The following is a 19795-nucleotide window of genomic DNA, read 5'->3' on the forward strand; positions in this document are numbered from 1 at the left end:
CCAGGAAGAGGGGCTGGGCCAGCCTGGCTGGAGAAAGTGGAGTGTAGGGTCTCTTGCTTGGGCCTGTGGGGATATTGTGAGTATGTCTGAGTGTCCCTGGGTAGTGTGTGTTTCTCTGTGACCTGTTTTATTTATTTGAGACAGGGTCTTATGTAACCCCGATTGACTTGTGTGGCTGAGGATGTCCTTAAACTTCTGATCCTCCTGCCTCTAACTCCAGAGAGTGCTAAGATGACAGGTGTGCCCACTACACTGGGTTTATTTAGTGCTGGGGATGGAACCCAGAGCTTCATTCATGCTAAGCAAGCACTCTATCCACTGAGGTACAACTCTCTAGCCCTCTGTGTGACCCGGTGTCCAAACTGGAAATAGATCTGTTCTTGTGACTTTCACATGTCCACATGAGTTCGTGGACTTGTCGCCAATATTTGTGTCTGTTTATGAAGCCCCAAATCTGTGTCCTCTGTCTTGGTGTGTCCCCATCAACCAGTGGGGGGGTTGGCTAATCTTCTTGAATGTGTCCCTAAGTGTTTCCATGTGTGTCTGTGTACCCATGTGTGTCCCTGCATGTCTTTGCGTGGCTGTGTGTGTGTGTGTGTCCCTGTGGACTCGGTCCCTCAGCCCTGCTCCCTGCACCCCATGCCTCAGTTGGTAAACATAACCTGCCAAAATAGTTTCTTTTTTTTTTTTTTGTCTTTTTTGTGATTTTTTTTCAAGTTCAAGAATCCCCAGTAAAAATTCTTCACGAGGTCTTTTTCCCTTTTACAAAAATAGAATTTTTCTAACCCTCCCACCCCCCCCCTTTTTTTCATTTTGTTTCTGCTTCCAGCCACGCCCCCTTTTCCCCACATTCTACCAAGGGGTTTGGGGGGCTGAGGATGCCCATACCCCTTTTCATGTTTTGCTATTTTGGGGATTTTTAAACCTCTCTCCAGGCGCACCTAGGTGTTGAGGAAGCCTGGTTAAGGGGACCTGGGTGTTCCCTAAGCCATCCTGTGCAGGGTGGTGAGGGTGGGGGGTTCTCGTCTCTGCTTTCTTTTTAGCCGGAAAAAAGGAAACAAAAGCCTTTACCATGAACTAAACCAAGACGAGAGAGTAAACAGCTCGGCTTGGGGTGGGGAGGGCAGGGAGAATGGGGTAGGGGACTCCCGGATACCCTCAATGAACTCCCTGCAGGCCTTCCCATCCCCCACGCTCACCCTGTGGTTTCCGCAGGGATGGGGTTATGTCTGGGCTCTCTGGGCCCCTTCTCTCTCTCTCTTTCTCTCTCTCTCTCTCTCCTTTCTCTCTCTCTCTCTCTCTGCTGCCCGGGGAGGGAGGGCGGCGGGTGGGTGACTCAGGCCTTGTGCTGTTTGCTGGTCTTGAAGGATACCTGCAGCACACGCTCACCCAGACGGTAGCCATTGAGGCTGGCAATGGCCATGGCCGCCTCGTCGTAGTTGGTCATGGTGACGAAGCCGAAGCCCTTGCACTTGTTGGTGGTGAAATCGCGGATGACCTTGACGTTGGTGACGGCCCCAAAGGGTCCGAACAGCTGCCACAGCACGCTCTCATCGGCCTCTGGCGACAGGTTGTACACAAAGATGCACCAGCCGGTCCCCGCTGCGCCTCCCGACAGGCCCACGCCAGCCAGGCCGCTCATGCCATCGATGGCGATCGGTGAAAACCTGGCGATGAGCGACAGGGGACTACTTTGGGGGTCACGCGGGCTCTGCCCTGACCCCCAGCATGCCTCCGACCCCATTGGCAGACCCTGGGACACCCTGATGCCACCCCGTGTTCCATACATGCCTTATGTGTGAGATCTTGTGCTGTCCTGACCCTACCGAGACTCTGTGACTCCCGTCTCTGAGTTCACCTGAGACACGAGCCTCTGACCTTTAGCCCTGATTTTATTTTTGAAAACATTTTTTGTTGGGAGCTAGAGGGATGGCTCAGCAGTTTAAAGGCTTCCTTGCAAAGGTTGATGGTCCCAGGTTCGATTCCCTAGTACACATATAAAGCCAGCTACACAAAGTGACATATGCACCTGAAGTTTATTTGCAGTGGCAATGGTGTGCCCATTCTCATTTTCTCTCTTAAATTAATAAATAAATATATTTTAATTACTTTATTTTCTTAGAGAGAGAGAGGGAGGGAGTCAGAATTGGTGAGTCAGAACCTCAGCCACTGCAATTGAACTCCACCACCTAGTGGGCATGTGTGACCTTGCCCTTGCCTCACCTTTGTGTGTTTGGCTAATGTGGGATCGTTCATATACAGCATGTGTGTGTGTGTATGTATTACTGCTGCAAGTGAATGCCTGTCTGGCTTTATGTGGGTATCTGGGAAATTGAACTTGGGTAGCAGACTTTGCAAGCAAATGCCTCTAACTGCTGAGCCATCTCCCCAACCCATAGCACCTTTAAAAAAAATATTTTAGCCAGGCATAGTGATGTACAACTTTGATCTCAGCACTTGGGAGGCAGAGGTAGGAGGATTGCCATGAGTTTGAGGTCAGCCTGGGCTATAGTGAAACCCTACCTCAAAAACAACAACAAAATTTTAGCTGGGCATGATGGCACACACTTTTAGTCCCAGCACTCAGGAGGCAGAGGTAGGTGGATTGCTATGAGTTAGAGGTAACCCTGAGACTAGTGAATTCCAGGTCAGCCTGGGCTAAAGCAAGACCCTACCTTGAAACCCCCCCAAAAATATATATGTATATATTCATATCATACATATGTATGTGTATGCTCTCAATTAAATAAATAAATAATTATATATATAATGATATATAAATATGTATATATATATTTATATATTATATGAGTATGGGTGTGCCAAGGCCTCTAGCCACTGCAGACAAACTCCAGATGTAAGATCCCCTTGCCTGGGTCCTTAGACTTTGCAGGCAAGCACCCTAAGTGCTAACTCATCTCTCCAGCCCCCATAGCCACCTTTTTCTTTTACTTTACTTTTTTTTTTTTCCGAGGTAGGGTCTCACTCTGGTCCAGACTGACCTGGAGTTAACTCTCGGCCATCCTCCTACCTCTGCCTCCAGAGTGCTGGGATTAAAGGCAAGTGCCACCACGCCCAGCAGAACATAGCCGTCTTTTAACTGTGCATGTGTATGCATGTGTGATCATGCACCAGGGCCTCTTGCTACTGCAAATGAAGATCAGATGCATTACTTTTTGCATCCACTTTATGTGGGTGGTTTGGGAATTGAATCAGGACAGCAGGCTTTGCAAGCAAATGTCTTCACAGCACCGCCCCCCCCCCCCAGCCTTGTTAGCCTTCCTTATCTTGAACTTCACAATCTCCCTGAATGTCAACTAACTGATGATCCTATCTTGAGTTCCTTTTTTTGGAGGTGAGGGTGAGTGTTGGGAATTAAACTGAGGGCCTTGTGCATGCCTAACCCTTAGCTTAAGGGCTGTTCTAAGTGCCATCTTTACCTTGACCCTACTTGATTCTGGGACCAGTTGATCTCAATCCCTCCCATTACCCTGGTAGCCATTCTTTTCTCTGAGCATCTGTGTGTGTGTGTGTGTGTGTGTGTACATGTCCGGTGTTCTCATTTGCTCCACCTTGTTCTTTGAGACAGGGTTTTTCATTGAACCTAGAGCTTACCAATTTGGCTAGACCAGATAGCCAGTAAGCCCTAGGGGATACTTCTGTTTCTGCTTCCCGCAGCACTGGATGAAGTCACATGCCACCATGTCCAGCTTTTTACATGGGTGCTGGAGGCCTAAATTCAGGTCCTTGTGCTTGTGTGGAAAAGACTATCCACTGAGCCCTCTCCCTAGCCACTGAGGCATCTTGTATTACTTCTGCCATTGACCCAAGTCTGACTGTGTCCTGGTACAACTCTGCCCTGCCCTGGACAGCTCTACCTGATGGACTTGGGTGGAGCAAATGAGAACACTTGACACTCCAGGATGTCCCCATGAGCCCAGCCAACTCATCTCCTCCCCTATGATTTGGGTCTTACCACAGCAGTGGCCTCCTTACGGCAGCCTCCTCTGACTCTGCAAAGTGCCATTCTCTGGCTTTTTCCTATCCAAAATCATGGACAGTAGATTCCCCTTACCCCTTATCCAAAGTTTCTATTTCTCTGGCTTCAGTTACCTGTGGTTAACCTTGGTTTGAACATATTAAATGGAAAGTTCCAGAAATAAACAATTCATAAGTTGATTTTATTTGTTTTGATTTTTAAAAATTTTTCTGAGATAGGGTCTCACTCTTGCCCAGGCTGACCAGCAATGTACTTTGTACTCTCAGGCCGGCCTCAGACTCACAGAAATCCTCCTGCCTCTGCCACCAGTGTGCTGGGATTAAAGGTGTACACCACCACGCCTGGCCTGTTTTGACATTTTAAGACAGGGTTTTCACCCTGTAGCCTAGGCTGTCTCTAACTTGTGATCTTCCTGCCTTAGTTAGCCTCCTGAGTATTGCATAAGTTTAAAATTTTATATACTGAGAAGGGAATGGGCTCATAACTATAATTTCAGCACTTGGGAGGCTAAGGCAGAAGGATGGCAAGCTTCAGGTCAGCCTAGGTTATACATCAAGACCCTGTCTCAAAAAAAAAAAAAAAAAAAAAAGCCACCCAGGCTTGGTGGCACACACCTTTAATCCCAGGACTCAAGAGCCTGAGGTAAAAGGACCACCATATGTCCAAGGCAGTGTGGGCTACAGAGTGAGTAACAGGTCAGCCTGGGGTAAAGTGAGAACCTACCTCGAAAACAACAACAAAAAGCCAAACATTTATGTCTTATGTCACTTATGTCTACTGTCCCAACCCAGATAGGAAAAAGGATGATGAAAAGTTCTAGGTCATCCTTAGCTACACAACAAATTTGAGGCTTACTTGGTGAGTCTCTCTCTCTCTCTCTCTCTCTCTCTCTCTCTCTCTCTCTCACACACACACACACACACACACACACACACACACACACACATACATAGAACAAAACTTTAACCAAACAAAAGAAAGCAAGAGAAGGGAAGGAAAGGAAGAAGAAAAGGGAAGGAAAGGGAACATGGCGCACTGCTTTGAGTAGTATGAATCATCTATGTGGCCAGTGTACCCATGCCACATATAACACCTTCTATTAGCCACACAGACACTATGTTAGCTATCAGGTGAACCATCTTAGATTCACAGTGCTTGTGTTCAAGAAGCACTTATTTTACTACATTAATGGCCTCAAAATACAAGAGGAGGGATTCTGGAAATTCAGAGATACCAAAAGGAAAATGTGCCAGGCGTGGTGGTGTACACCTTTAATCCCAGCACTCAGGAGGCAGAGGTAGGAGGATTAAGAGGATCACTGTGAGTGAGTCCAAAGCCACCCTGAGACTACATAGTGAATTCCAGGTCAGCCTGAGGTAGAGTAAGACCCGACCTCAAAAAACCAAAAACATAAAAGGAAAATGTGATGTGTTTCCTTTAAGGGAAAGATGAAAGTTAAAGTTCTCCACTTATGGAAAAAAGATCCAGCACTCAGAAGGCAGTGGTAGGAAGATCGCTGTGAGTTTGAGGCCAGCCTGGGACTACAGAGTGCATTCCAGGTCAGCCTGGGTGAGACACTACCTAAAGAGAAAGAGAGAGAAAAGATCATATGCTAAGTCACTAAATACCTATGGTGAGGACAAGGCTTCCATCTGTAAAATTATGAAGAAGGAGCAGGCCAGTGGGATAGGCCTATAATTCCACCTACTCAAGAACCTGAGGCAGGGCTGGAGAGACGGCTTAGCGGTTAAGCGCTTGCCTGTGAAGCCTAAGGACCCCTGTTCGAGGCTTGATTCCCCAGGACCCACGTTAGCCAGATGCACAAGGGGGCGCACGCGTCTGGAGTTCATTTGCAGTGGCTGGAGGCCCTCGTGCACCCATTCTCTCTGCCTCTTTCTCTCTCTGTTGCTCTCAAATAAATAAAATAAACAACAACAAATAATAAAAATAATAACAAAAAATAATAAAATAATAACCTGAGGCAGGGAATCAAAAGATCAAAATTACAGCATAAGGGCTAGGCTAGGGAGATAGCTCAGCCGTTAAAGACACTTGCTACCAAAACCTAAGCTTGATTCCCTAGTGCCTACATAAAGCCAGATGCACAGAGTGGCACGTGTGTCTGGAGTTTGTTTGCTGTGGCGTGGCAGGAGGCCCTGGTGTGCCCCTTCTCTCTTTATTTCTCCTTGCAAATAATTTTTTTAATAGAATTTGGAAGAAGGTGTGGTGGCTGCATGTGTTTAATTTATTACTTTGCTAAGGAGGCTGACACAGGAAGATCACTGTGAGTTCAAGGCCAACCTGGGCTACAGAGTGACTTCCAGGTCAGCATGGGCTAGACTGAGACCCAAACTCAAAAAAATAATAAATTTGGACCAGGTGTGGTGGCGTGCACCTTAAATACCAGCACTCGGGAGGCATGGGTAAGAGGATTGCCGTGAGTTTGAGGCCACCCTGAGACTCCATAGTGAATTCCAGGTCAGTCTGGGCTAGAGTGAGACCCTACCTTGAAAAACCAAAATAATAATAATAATTTGGGAGGCAGAGGTAGAAGGATCACCATTAGTTTGGGGCCATCCTGAGATTACATAGTGAATTGTAGGTCAGCCTGGACTAGAGTGAAACCCTACCTTGACAAAAAGAAACAATAATAAATAAAAATAAGGGGTGGTGATATAGGGCTTGCCCAGCATGCACAAAACCCTGGGTTCCTATCCCAGCACTTCACAAGATGGGCATGATGGTGCATGCCTGTTATCCCTACACTCTGAAGGTTGAGGCAGGAGGATCAGAAGTCCAGGATCATCCTCATCTACAAAATGGGTTTGGCTACATGAGATCCTATGGCATTCTTGGTCTCAGGCATCCATAGGAGGTCTTGGGATGGATCCTCAGCAGATAGCAGGGAGCGGTGACAATTGTATTTTTTTCTTTTTATTGTTTAGAGAATACTTTATTAGTGTCTGTAACCAAACTCACATAGACAAAACCTTACATATTTAATACAGTGTATACCCTGTACAAATAGAAAAACTGTAAGTTTAACATTTCTAGACCAGTATTACAACTGTATTTCTTATCACCACCATATTCCCTTGAGGGCTTGTTCCCTGGAATGCCCAGAATACCACGTAGGAGGCATTCAGGAGGTATTTAATGAGTGACTTAATGGAAATACTCCAGAACTGTTTGTTGAGTGAATTAATGAATGGACAGAATTGGCTCCATCTACATTCTTGCTTGCTCTCTGGCCACTCAATTTGTGGAGAGGCCGCTGAGGCTCCCAATCATTATGTCATGAGGGAATGCCCTTCTGCTTCCTTCTCTGGGCCTGTACACAGGCTGTTCTTGCTTCTACTCTAGCCCTGGCACTGATGGGTCTAGCCTCTGCTGAGTCTCTGTCCAGCTTATGTGGCCCCTGCACAATCCTGATTACTTTTTTCTTTAACTCTTCCTGGCTAGACCGAGACCATAAATAATGGTAACAACTGCTGCTCCTAAGAGCAGTCTTTCATTGAGCTCTCTCTCTATCACAAGCATAGTGCTCTTTCTTCATTTCCAGGAGGGACCAAGTTTAGCTAGGCCACAGTGGGTCCCCAACACCAAGCCAAACCCTAATATTCAGGATGCCCTCAGCAACTTGGGATAAACAAGACTGGGAGTGCAAACAGCTGGGGACTTCAAAGTCACTGTGGATGAAAATGCTTATTATGTGATCTTTGATAAAGATCAACAATAGTGACCAGTGAGGGCTGGGGGCGTGGCTCAGGGGTAGAGCTCCTGTCTAGAATCCACAGTGAGGGCTGGGGGCGTGGCTCAGGGGTAGAGCTCCTGTCTAGAATCCACAGTGAGGGCTGGGGGCGTGGCTCAGGGGCAGAGCTCCTGCCTAGAATCCACAGTGAGGGCTGGGGCGTGGCTCAGGGGTAGAGCTCCTGCCTAGAATCCACAGTGAGGGCTAGAGGCCTGGCTCAGAGGTAGAGCTCCTGCCTAGAATCCACAGTGAGGGCTAGAGGCCTGGCTCAGAGGTAGAGCTCCTGCCTAGAATCCACAGTGAGGGCTGGAGTCATGGCTCAGGGGTAGAGCTGTCTAGAACCCACAGTGAGGGCTGGGGGTGCAGCTAAACCAGAGTCCCTGTCTAGAATATTCAAGCCCAGAATTCCATCCACAGCAGCAGCACCACCACCACCCCTTCCCCACCCCACCGTCAAAATAAAATAATGGCTAGTAGTTGTCAGGGGTGTAACGTGGAAGCCAGGTAGGTTTGTATCCTGCCGTTCGTTGCAATAATAAAAATAAATTGGCAGGACCACATATAACCTCTCCCTCAGGTCCCACATTCCATAGCCGAGTTTCTAGGTGTTTTTATGCTCATAGTCTCTAAAGAAACGTATTCACAGGGTGGGGAGGTCTTGAGAGCTACACTTGAGTCAGCCGGGCTGAACAGCCACGCTGTTGGTACTACAAGCCACTAATGGTGGTGATGGGGAACAAGGCACAGACACAAAGGGATCATTAGGGCAGGGGACCCCAAGGGACGGGGGCAGCAGGGCAGGGGCACTGTTACCTCTTGACTCCGTAGGCCATGTTGAGCAAATTGTCCAGCCTGTGGGGCAGAAGCTAAGATCAGGGGAGGCTTGTGGCACGCCCCACGTGGTTGCAGCAGCAAACCGCAGCCCTCCCTGCCCCCACGGCCCGCAGCTCAGCCCCCCTCCTCCCCTCCCCCTCCCGACACTCCCCCTCCCCGCGGCTCCCGCCCCGCTGGACACCGCCTGGCACGGACCAGCAGGCACTCACTTGGGCACCGCCTCTTGCCTGCCCTACTGCCGCCTGGCCTGTCTGTCCCGGTCTTCCCCTCCTGGCCGCCCAGTAAGTCCCACTGGGCCCAGGGGCTGGGATGTGTGTGTCTGGCCTAAGAGGGATCCTAACAAAGTGACAGTAGTCGCAGCCAACTTTATGAAAGTACAAGAAAGGCGCCATCCAAGGACCACCGAGAGCTTCCATTGACTCCCTTCTTGGAAGGCCTAAAGGATGTGGGATTCAAATGTCCTTTTGTACTTATTTAATCTCTGGGCTAAGCAAATCTCCATGACCCCTGAGTAAAATGGGGACAAAACAAGCTTTGTGTCCATCCAGTTCTTAAGTTTGACTAGGGCACAGTAATAGCACATTAAATGTTTGGTAGCAGTGTTGCAGATGAAGAAACTGAGGCACAGATAGCCGGAGCTAAATATGTTTGTGAGAGAGATGGTGAGAGAGACAGAGAAAGAGACAGACACCTAGAGAGACAGAGACATAGAAGCAGAGAGAAGAGACAGAGAGGGAGAAAGACAGATAAAAGGGAAAGGAAGAGAGAAGGGAGGCAGAAAGTGAGCGAAACAGGGAGATGAGAAAAAGAGATACAGGCAGAGAGAAAGAGAGAGAGAGAGACAGAGAGAGAGAGAGCACAGACTGAATACACGAGACCCTGTCTCAAAAAAAACCACGGGGCCTGGGGAGATGGCTCAGTGGTACGGTGCTTGCTGCACACATCGATGACCTGAGTTCAGGTCCCTGGAGTCCACGTGAAGTGGACGCCAGTTGGCCCTCAATCAGATGGCTTTAAAACCCTGAACTTCAATAGTGTCAACACTTGTAACCTGCTGTTATGTGAGGGCCTATCCTGAGCACCAGACCAATTCACGTTTGCCCTTTTCTTTCCTTTTTTTTTTTTTTTTTTTTTTGGTTTTTTGAGGTAGGGTCTCACTCTGGTCCAGGCTGACCTTGAATTCACTATGTAGTCTCAGGGTGGCCTCAAACTCATGATGATCCTCCTACCTCTGCCTCTCAAGTGCTGGGATTAAAGGTGCGCGCCACCACACCCATCATGTTTACCCTTTTCTGCTCCAGCCCTAGCCTGTGTCCCTCTTGTCTGCAGGAGGGGGTTCAGGGACAGCAGCCATGAGCTTGGAGCACCAGGCCAGGGGGCGGGCCCAGTGGGGAGTAGGAAGCTCACCGGAAGCGCTGTGTCTGATGATGCAGGGGGCCTGCGTAGCGCCGGGCCGAGGACTGGTACAGGTGAGTGAGCAGGGCTTGTCCTGTCTTCTGACTTGGGTTATTGGCAAACTTGACTGTGATGGGCTCAGCTGCACCCAGTGGCTTCTGCCCATTCAGTCCTTTGATGGCCTCCTCGGCCTCAATCCTCTTGTCGAAGCGGATGAATCCCACACCCCGAGAGACACCTGCAAGGGGAGCGGGGGTGTCTGTCACCAGCGTCCCGTCCTTCTCAGGTCACTTTCCCCTGCCCCGCTTTTTGCCCTACCCGTCAGGCACATTCTCCCCTGGGCATCCAGACCTGTGACCTGGTCCACCAGGATTCGAGAAGTGATGATACGACCGTACTGAGAAAAGAGCTGCTCCATTTCTTTCTGGCTCATGGTTTTGGGGAGCCCGCTGACATATAGGTTGGCATCTCGGATGGATGCGGAACTGGGTCTGGCATAGGACACCTAGAACAGGGGTCAGAGGACAGAGGTGAGGAAAGATCACCTCACAGAGGGAGAGAGTGAGGCTGCCTGGGAGGTGACACCCTGCCTCAGACGTGCCCTCCCTGCGCACTTGACACATCTCTTGGTGCTAGGGATGTGGCTCAGTTGGTAGAATGCTGGCTTAATATGCACAAAGCCCCAAGTCCAATCCCCATCACCACTAAACTGGGTGTGGTGGTGCATTTCTGTAACAGTGTTTGGGAGGTAGAAGCAGGAGGATCAAGAGTTCAAAGTTATCTTCAGCTAAATAGTGAGTCTGAGGACAGAGGATCAAGAGTTCAAAGTTATCCTCAGCTAAATAGTGAGTCTGAGGACAGACTGAATACACGAGACCCTGTCTCAAAAAAAAACAAAACAAAAAAAAAAAAAAAAACCCCACGGGGCCTGGGGAGATGGCTCAGTGGTACGGTGCTTGCTGCACACATCGATGACCTGAGTTCAGGTCCCTGGAGTCCACGTGACACAGGGCAGTGATGCCCGTGAACCCAGCACATCTGAAGTGAGAGGGAGGTGCACACAAAGAATCAGAAGCTTCTGGGCCAGGCTGGTCTGCGATACAGTGTGCAAGAGAAACCATGCCTCCAGACAAGGTGGAAGGGGAGGACCCACACTTGAGGCTGCCCCTGACTGCCACTGTGAACCATGGCATGTGCACACACATAAGCACTTACATGGACATGAACACACCAAAAGAAAAACTCCAAAAAAGATTTTTTAAAATCTCTCTTCAGCCAGGGGTGGTGATGCATGCCTTTAATTCCAGCATTCAGGAAGCAGAGGTAGGAGGATTTCCAAGAATTTGAGGCCACCCTGAGACTATATAGTAAATTCCAGGTCAGCCTGGGCTAGAGTGAGACCCTACCTGGAAAACAAAACAAAACAAAATTTAAAATATATCTTTGCAGTTGTCATCATGGAAGGAGGCTGTTGCTGTGGGGGAACATTGAACTGTTACCTGAGGATGTTTATAGAGCCATGCCCCTGTGTTCGCATGTCTCCTTGGGGACCTTAGACTATCTACCTTGCTCAAAATTCTATCAACCAACATTGGACATGCTAGGGCCTCCAGACACTGCAAAGGAACTCCAGATGCATGCACCACTTGTGCATCTGGCTTTACTTGGGTATTGGGGAATCAAACGCTAGTCATTAGGTTTTGCAGGCAAGTGTCTTAATAGCTGAGCCATCTCCCTAGCCCTGTGTATGTGTTTTATTTATTTGTAATCAAAAAGAGAGGGGGATAGCCGGGCGTGGTGGCGCACTCCTTTAATCCCAGCACTCAGGAGGCAGAGGTAGGAGGAATGCCGCGAGTTCGAGGCTACCCTGAGACTCCATAGTGAATTCCAGGTCAGCCTGGGCTAGAGTGAGACCCTACCTCAAAAAACAAACCAAAAAAAAAAAAAAAGAGGGGGGATAAAGAGAGAACGGGAACTCTAGAGTTTCTTGCCAAGGCAAACAAACTCCAGACAAATGCTCTACTGTGTGCATCTGGCTTTATGTGAGTACTGGAGAATTGAGGCCTGACCATTGGGCTTTACAAACAAGTGCCTTTAGCCACTGAGAGACTTCTACAGTCTCTAATATGCTTTATTTTATTTATTTTTGTTTTTTTTTTGAGATTGGGTTTCACTCTGGCTCAGGCTGACCTGGAATTCAATTCACTATGTGGTCTCAGGGTGGCCTCAAACTCACGGTGATCCTCCTCCCTCTGTGTGCCCTACCGCCTCCAGCTGCTTTATTTTTTATTATTTATTTAGAGAGAGAGGGAGAGAAAGGGAGGGAAGGAGAGAATGGGCACGCTGCAGTCTCTGGCCACTCAAATGAACTCCAGATGCATGTGCCACCATGTACATCTGGTTTATATGGGTGCTGGGTAATTGAACCTGGGTCCTTAGGCTTCACAGGCAAGCACTTTAACTGCTAAGCCATCTCTCCAGTCTGGTGTTTTTTATTTATTTTTTGTCTTTTGAGGTAGGGTCTTGCTGTAGCTCAGGCTGACCTGGAATTCACTATATAGGCTCAGGGTGGCCTCAAACTCATGGTGATCCTTCTACCTCTGTACGCTCCCTTAGTGCTGTAAATAAAGGTGTGTGCCACCCCTAATTGCTATGACTAAAGGTGTGTGCTATCATGCCAGGCTTCCTCTATGTTTTTCATTTATTTTGTTCATTTGTTTGAGACAGGGCTTTGTGTAGCCCAAGCTAGACTAGAACTCCTTTTATAGCTGACGATGACCTTGACCTCCTGATCCTCTGCCTCTTCCTCCCCTGTGCTGGAACTGCAGGCGTACGCAACCACACCCAGTCTATGTGGTGCTGGGAATAGAACCCAGAACTCTGTGCATGCAAGGCAAGCACTCTGCCCATTACGCTACATCCCCATTCTCACTCGGTATGTTTTGGCATTATTGTTCCATTTGTGTCTTTAACAAGGGTCAACTCAACAATGAAATACTGTAACTGCTGAAAAAATAATGGATGTGAGGGACTGGGAAGATGGCTCAGCTTTTAAAAGCACTTGCTTGCAAAATCTTCTGGCCCAGGTTCAATTTCCCAGACACGTATTTAAAGACAGACGGGGATTCATGTGCAACAAGAAAGCCTGGCATAAACAATCATGAGAGGGCACGTGCACGACATAGACATCAATCAATCAAAAAATAAACAATTCAAATAAAAGTGATGGACATGGGGCTGGGGAGATGACTCAGCCAATAAAGGCTTTTGCTTACAAAATCTGCTGGGCTAGGTTTTATCCCCCAGTACCTATGCAAAGCCAGATGCACAAAGTGATCTATGACTTTGCAGTGGCAAGAGGGCCTGGCACACCCATACTCTTTCTCTGTTTGTCTCTCTCACAAATAATTTTTTTTTGTTGTTTTTTTTTTTTTTTGAGGTGGTTTCACTCTGGCCCAGGCTGACCTGGAATTCACTATGTAGTCTCAGGGTGGCCTCGAACTCACGGCAATCCTCCTACCTCTGCCTCCTGAGTGCTGAGATTAAAGGCGTGTGCCCCCATGCCCAGCTCACAAATAAATTTTAAAAATAGACTGGAGAGATGGCTTAGCAGTTAAGTGCTTGCCTGTGAAGCCTGAGGACCCCAGTTCGAGGCCTGATTCCCCAGGACCCACGTTAGTCAGATGCACAAGGGGGCACACACATCTGGAGTTCGTTTGCAGTGGCTGGAATCCCTGGCGCGCCCATTCTCTCTCCCTCTCTCTCTGCCTCTTTCTCTGTCTGTCACTCTCAAATAAATAAAAATAAACAAAAAAAAATTAAAAAAAATCTTTAAAAAATGATGGGCATAGACATTTATTGCCACCAAACACTGGTGAGTATTGTCAAGTGGGGGAAAGAAAAGTCTATTTACAAAGCTTCGAGTATGTGATTGCAGCTCATTGTGTGTTTATCAATGTACTAGAGATGGGATGCAGAGGCCCCACCTCCAAGTGCTAATGGGTATAGGGAGGGGACCAGTTACTGAGGAGAGAGAGAGAGAGGCCATGAGCTCCTTTCCCCCTTATTTCTGCTGTGGTCTATTTTCTGTTTCTAAATAAACCACTGAGTACATAAAGGTCATTTATTGGTTCAGGCCTGGCATTTGCTTGGATGAGACCCTACCTCAAAAAAACATAAACAGGGCTGGAATGATGGCTCAGTGGTTAAGGCATTTGCCTGGAAAGCCAAAGGACCCAGGTTTGATTCCCCAGGACCCACGTTATCCAGATGCACAAGGGGGAACACGCGTTTGGAGTTCATTTGCAATGGCTGGATGCCCTGGCATGCCCATTCTCTCTCTCCCTCTTTCTCTGTCAAATAAATAAATAAATAGAAATAGAATATATAAAAAAACAAAAACAAACCAAAATACCCCACAAAATCCAAAAATAAAAACAGAGTGGGGCTGGGAACTAACTCAGTCCTTGCCTTGCAAGCATAAGGACCTGAGTTCAATCCTCAGTACACATGTGAAAATGTCAGGCTTAGCTCTGGGAAGGCAGAGACAGGAGAATTCCTATGGCTTGCTGTTCAGTTAGTCTGACCTAATTTGTGAGCTCCAGGCCAGCGAGAAACCTCATTTGGGGAGTGGGGAGAGGAAAAGAAAAGAGGTAGATGGCATTTCTGAGACTAATACGTGATATCGTCCTTTGGCCTCCACATGCATGTGCACATGTATGTGCATCCACATACTTATACACATGAATGCACAACATACATACACACACGAAAACACAACAGGACAGAAAATAAAAGAAATAACTAATTAGCTGCATGTTGGCTGAGCACTGGGGTGGCTGAGACAGGAAGATCATGAGTTTCAGGTCAGCCTGAGCTATGTAAGCAGGGTATGGTGACGCATGGCTGGAGAAATGGCTCAGTGATGAGGGTGCCTGCCTGCAAAACCTAATGGCCAAAGTTCAATTCCCCAGTACCTACATAAAGCCAGATGCTCAAAGTGGTGCATGCATCTGGATTTTGTTTGCAATGGCCCTGGTGTACCCATTACCCCTCTGTCTGTCTCTCTCCCTCTATTTCTCTCTGCTTGCAAATACATAAGTAAAATATTTAAAAAATAAATAAAACAGGGCTGGGGAGATGGCTCAGCAGATAAAGAGTATTTGCTGTGTAAGCATGAGGAACTGAGTTTGATCTCAAGTGCTTGTGTAAAAAACTAGGCACAGGGGCTGGAGACATGGCTTAGTGGTTAAAGTGCTTGCCTGCAAAGCCAGAGGACCTATGTTCAATTCTCCAGGACCCACGTAAGCCAAATGCACAAGGTGGAGCATGTATCTGGAGTTCATTTGCAGTGGCTAGAGGTCCTGGTGTGCCCATTCTCTATATATATAATAAATAAATAAAAATATTTTTTAAAAAGCTAGGCATGATTCCCCAGTAAACATAAAAAGCCAGACATACAAAGTGAGACATGTGTTTGGACATGTGTTTTTCTCGAAAACAAGTAAATAAAAATGTATTTAAGCCGGGCATGGTGGTGCACACCTTTAATCCCAGCACTTGGGAGGCAGAGGTAGGAGGATTGCTGTGAGTTCGAGGCCACCCTGAGACTCCGTAGTGAATTCCAGGTCAGCCTGGGCCACAGTGAGGCCCTACCTCAAAATAAAAACAAAAATAAAAATAAAAATAAAAGAAGACAATACAACTGGGCCTGGTGGCACACACCTTTAATCCCAGCACTCAGGAGGCAAAAACAGGAGGATCACCATGAGTTCAAGGCCCGCCTGAGACTGCATAATGAATTCCAGGTTAGCCTGGGCTACAGTGAGACCCTACCTCAAAAAACAAACAAATAGGCTGGGGAAATGGCTTAGTGATTAAGGCATTTGCCTGCGAAGCCTAAGGACCCTGCTTCGATTCCCCAGGACCCATGTTAGCACAAGGTGGCACATGCACCCAGAGTTCATTTGCAGTGGCTGGAGGCCCTAGAACATCCGATCTCTCTTTCTTTCTCTCTCTCTCCCTCTCTCTCATAAATAAATAAGAATATTAAAAAAAAAAAAAAAGCAAACAAAACAGGAAGAGGACCTCTGGCCTTCACATACGTGTGCATGGGGTGCTCACATCTGCCCACAAATGGTGCCCCCCCCCACTTCAATTTATAAAATAAATAAAGCGGGTTGGAGTTGGATAGGGGGTGAAGGTGTTTGTGGGAAGAGGGGAAATTTGATTAATGTAATCATGGGTACCAGGGATCCCTGTTTGGGGGGGTGGCAAACCTTTAGCTGCTGCTAACCTCTGTATTTGGTAACTTCTAAAAAAATCACAGCCAACCACATTAGCAGCTCACGCCTATAATGCCAGCACTCAGGAGGATGAAGCAGGAGGATCACCATCGTTCAAGGCCAGTCTGGGTCACACAGTGAGAAGGACCCTATCTTAAAAGAAAAAGAAGGGCTGGAGAGATGGCTCAGCAGTTAAGCACTTGTCTGCAATGCCTAAGGACTTGGGTCTGATTCCCCAGTGCCCATGTAAGGCCAGATACACAAAGTGGTGCATGCATTTGGAGTTCACTTGCAGTAGCTACAGGTCCTGGAACACCCATTCTCTCTGTGTATGTCTGTCTCTCTCTGAATTCAAATAAATAATAAATAAAATATTTTTAAAAAGAAAAAGAAGCCAGGGTGTGGTGGCACATGCTTTTCTTTTCAGCACTCTGGAGGCAGAGGTATGAGGATCACCATGAACTAGAGGCCATTTTGAGATTACGTAGTGAATTATTCCAGGTCAGCCTGAGCTAAAGCAAGACCCTCCTCAAAAAAGAAAAGAAGGGCTGGAGAGATGGCTTAGCAGTTATGCGCTTGCCTGTGAAGCCTAAGGACCCCGGTTCAAGGCTTGGTTCCCCAGGTCCCACGTTAGCCAGATGCACAAGGGGGCGCACGTGTCTGGAGTTCGTTTGCAGAGGCTGGAAGCCCTGGCGTGCCCATTCTCTCTCTCTCCCTCTATCTGTCTTTTTCTCTGTGTCTGTCGCTCTCAAATACAATAAATAAATAAAAAAATTAAAAAAGGATTCCTTTTAAAAAAAAAGAAAGAAAGAAAAGAAAGAAAGAAAGAAAGAAAGAAAGAAAATCAGGTCATGGGATTGAAGATGTAGCTTCATTAGTAGAACACTTGCCTAGCATGCCCAAAGTCCTGGGTTCAATCCCTACCACCACAAAAACTGAGCATAGTGGCTCTTGCCTGTAATCCCAGCACCTGGCAGGTGGGGACAGGAGGATCCTTGGGCTTGCTGACCAGCTAGTCCAGCTAACTGGCACTCTCAAAGCTAATGAGAAATCTTGTCTGAATAAGAGGTGAATAATTCCTAAGGTTTTCTTTGCCTCCACATGCATTTACATACACATGCATACTAAATAAATAATAAATAAATACTGCAGCCATGTGCTTGAAGGTTTTCTTGTTTTCCCAAGAGGCTGTGAAGTTTGAGGGATAGTTTGACATGAAGGGTCAGGTTCCAGATGACGGGAAGAAGGGCCAGGGTGGATATATGAGGTCCTGGATTCTCTAAGGCACACAGCAAGTCTTCTATGGCCTTTCCCATCACTCTGGAATGCAGTTTCCTGAGGGCAGGGATGGGTTAAGCTCCTACTAGATCCCACTCCAGTACAGGCCCTGGCACGTAGAAGTGGCTGGAAATACTTTGGAGTTTGCTGGGGCACCCAGCCAGGCCTGACTAATATAGTCACAGAAAGTTTCACAGGGCCAGCAAGAGGGCATCACAAAGCCACCACCACAACCATGGCCACATTGGTTCTTTGAGAATTTCCGTAAGAACCATACACCTGTCACCCATAGACTCCACAAGCACACGGTGTCACAGACGTTCTCCCATATCAGGCAGACATACTCATAGGTCACCATGGAGGTCGCAGCTGAGGTTGGAGTGTGCCACAAAGCATCTGTCATGTAAACTCAAGATCCTATACACCCAGAAAAAAGGACACACTCCAAATCTCTGGTTTGTTTGTTTGTTTCTTTCTTTCTTTCATTTTTTTTTTGAGACAAAGCTTGTTTTGTTGTTGTTATTGGGGTCCTTTGTTTTGTTTTGTTTTTGAGGAAGGGTCTCACTGTAGCCCAGGTTGACCTAAAACTCACTCTGTAGCTTAGGCTGTCCTTGAACGCATTATTCTCCTATCTCAGCCTCCTTAGTGCTGGATTGTGGCCGTGTGCCATCACACATGGCTGAAGCAGAGTCTGTTGTAGTTTAGGTTGGCCTTAAATTTACTGTGAAACTGAGGATGATCTTGAACTCCTGGCCCTCCTGTCTCTACATCACAAATGTTGGAATTACAAGCTGCACCACCAGGCTTTATGTGGTGCTGGGGCTGGAACTCGGCCTCGTGCACAGCGCACAAGCACACTGCCCACACTACCAGCTGAGCCCCAGCCCAGCTCCGCACCTCCGATCTCAGCTCCTGAGATCTACAGGACAATAGCCACTTTCAAAACACTGCCACACAACCACCAAATTACTAACCACTCTGCCTTGCACACACCTGCACCCACTCACAGCTGGTCCTGGGAGCTTCTGGTTCCAGCCAACTACAGAGGAGACTGTCCGGTTGCACCAGGTCCCCTTTCCCAGGCCCCACATCAGGAAGATTCCTACACCTCTGTTCCCATGACAAACTGAGGACCAGATGGGCATCCCTTCCTTCTGGCCTCCCTCAGGGTCTAAGAGCAGATTTGTGGGGCGGAGACCAAACACTCCCAGGCAAACTTAGTGAGGAGGGTTTCCATGGTGAATTCCCCACGGGAACCTGGGCTTTTAGGGTCCCAGCTGCAGCTGGGGAGAGGGAGGTTGTGGGGGAGGGGAGCTGCTGGCACAAAGGTGGGGGAGGGGCTGCCCCTAATCCCACCCCTCCCAGGCCCTAATTAGCTTCCAGATGGCAGATGGGTCCCACTCCACCCCCATTTCAAGGACAAAAGCAGGGAGAGGGCCACCCACTGGACCCTAGTCAATGTTTTACCATTGGGTCTGGCAGACTCCCAGTGCCCAAGAACATGGGCTTATGTTATCTTCTATATATTCTGTTATGGCCTTTACATTATAGTCTATAGGTATGATAGATAGGTGAGGAAACTGAGGTTCTTAGAAGGAAAGGCTGTGCCAGGTGACCAAATCAGGAAGAGAAAGATGGGAGCCCTTAGGGTGGAGAGGTGGGGACCAGTGGCCATGGAGGGTGGAGATACTCACCTTGATGGTCTTCGTCTGCAATTTGAGGCCATTGAGGGTGTTGATGGCTTTGTCTGCGTCGTTGGGGTCAGAATAATTTACAAACCCGTAGCCGAGGCTCTGTCCTGTGGATAGGACCAGGATAGTGACTTCCCTACCCAGGTCTGTGGCTGGCTAGTGTCTCCCTCAAGCCCTGGTCTGAGAGGTTAACCCTGCCCTCCCAAATCTCTCTCACCTGTCTCCCCATGATACCTTGGACCCCAGAGTACCCCACCTGGGCCACAACTCTATTTCAGAAGCTACATTTCCCAGGCCAACTGCCAGTAGCCACACCTGTGATCTTGTCCCGAACCAACTTGCAGGACTCGATGTCACCAATGCTGCCGAAGAGGCTCTTGAACTCATCTTGGGTCATGTTCTGGGGCAGGTAATTGACGATGAGGTTGGTTTTGCTGTCATCAGTGGCTCCGTTGGTCCCCAGGATTGGTCCGTTGGGCAGGGCCGGGCCAGTCGGGCCCCCCCCTACCTGAGACTCCATGGCCCCCAGTATCTGCTGAAAAAAACAGGTCGTACCCGCTCA

General features: G+C 48.0%; 1 protein-coding gene across 2 annotated transcripts in view; it reads right to left on the reverse strand.

Annotated features, from left to right (window-relative positions):
• Positions 1 to 807: 807 nt before the first annotated feature.
• The window catches only part of Elavl3 (ELAV like RNA binding protein 3), a 40489-nt gene continuing 21501 nt past the window's right edge, over positions 808 to 19795 (reverse strand). The window contains exons 2-7 of one of the 2 annotated variants that reach the window (XM_012950925.2): positions 19549 to 19768; positions 19237 to 19340; positions 10332 to 10485; positions 9993 to 10218; positions 8565 to 8603; positions 808 to 1667 (exon numbers count right to left, since the gene is read on the reverse strand). In XM_012950925.2, the coding sequence (XP_012806379.2) occupies positions 1337 to 1667; positions 8565 to 8603; positions 9993 to 10218; positions 10332 to 10485; positions 19237 to 19340; positions 19549 to 19768 (1074 nt within the window). In that variant the 3' untranslated portion in view covers positions 808 to 1336. Of the gene's footprint in view, positions 1689 to 8564; positions 8604 to 9992; positions 10219 to 10331; positions 10486 to 19236; positions 19341 to 19548; positions 19769 to 19795 lie in introns of both variants that reach the window. The other variant, XM_004667480.2, reaches the window with a different exon arrangement.

This window comes from Jaculus jaculus, chromosome 2 (assembly GCF_020740685.1).
Source record: "Jaculus jaculus isolate mJacJac1 chromosome 2, mJacJac1.mat.Y.cur, whole genome shotgun sequence".
NCBI classification, from domain to species: Eukaryota; Metazoa; Chordata; class Mammalia; order Rodentia; family Dipodidae; genus Jaculus; species Jaculus jaculus.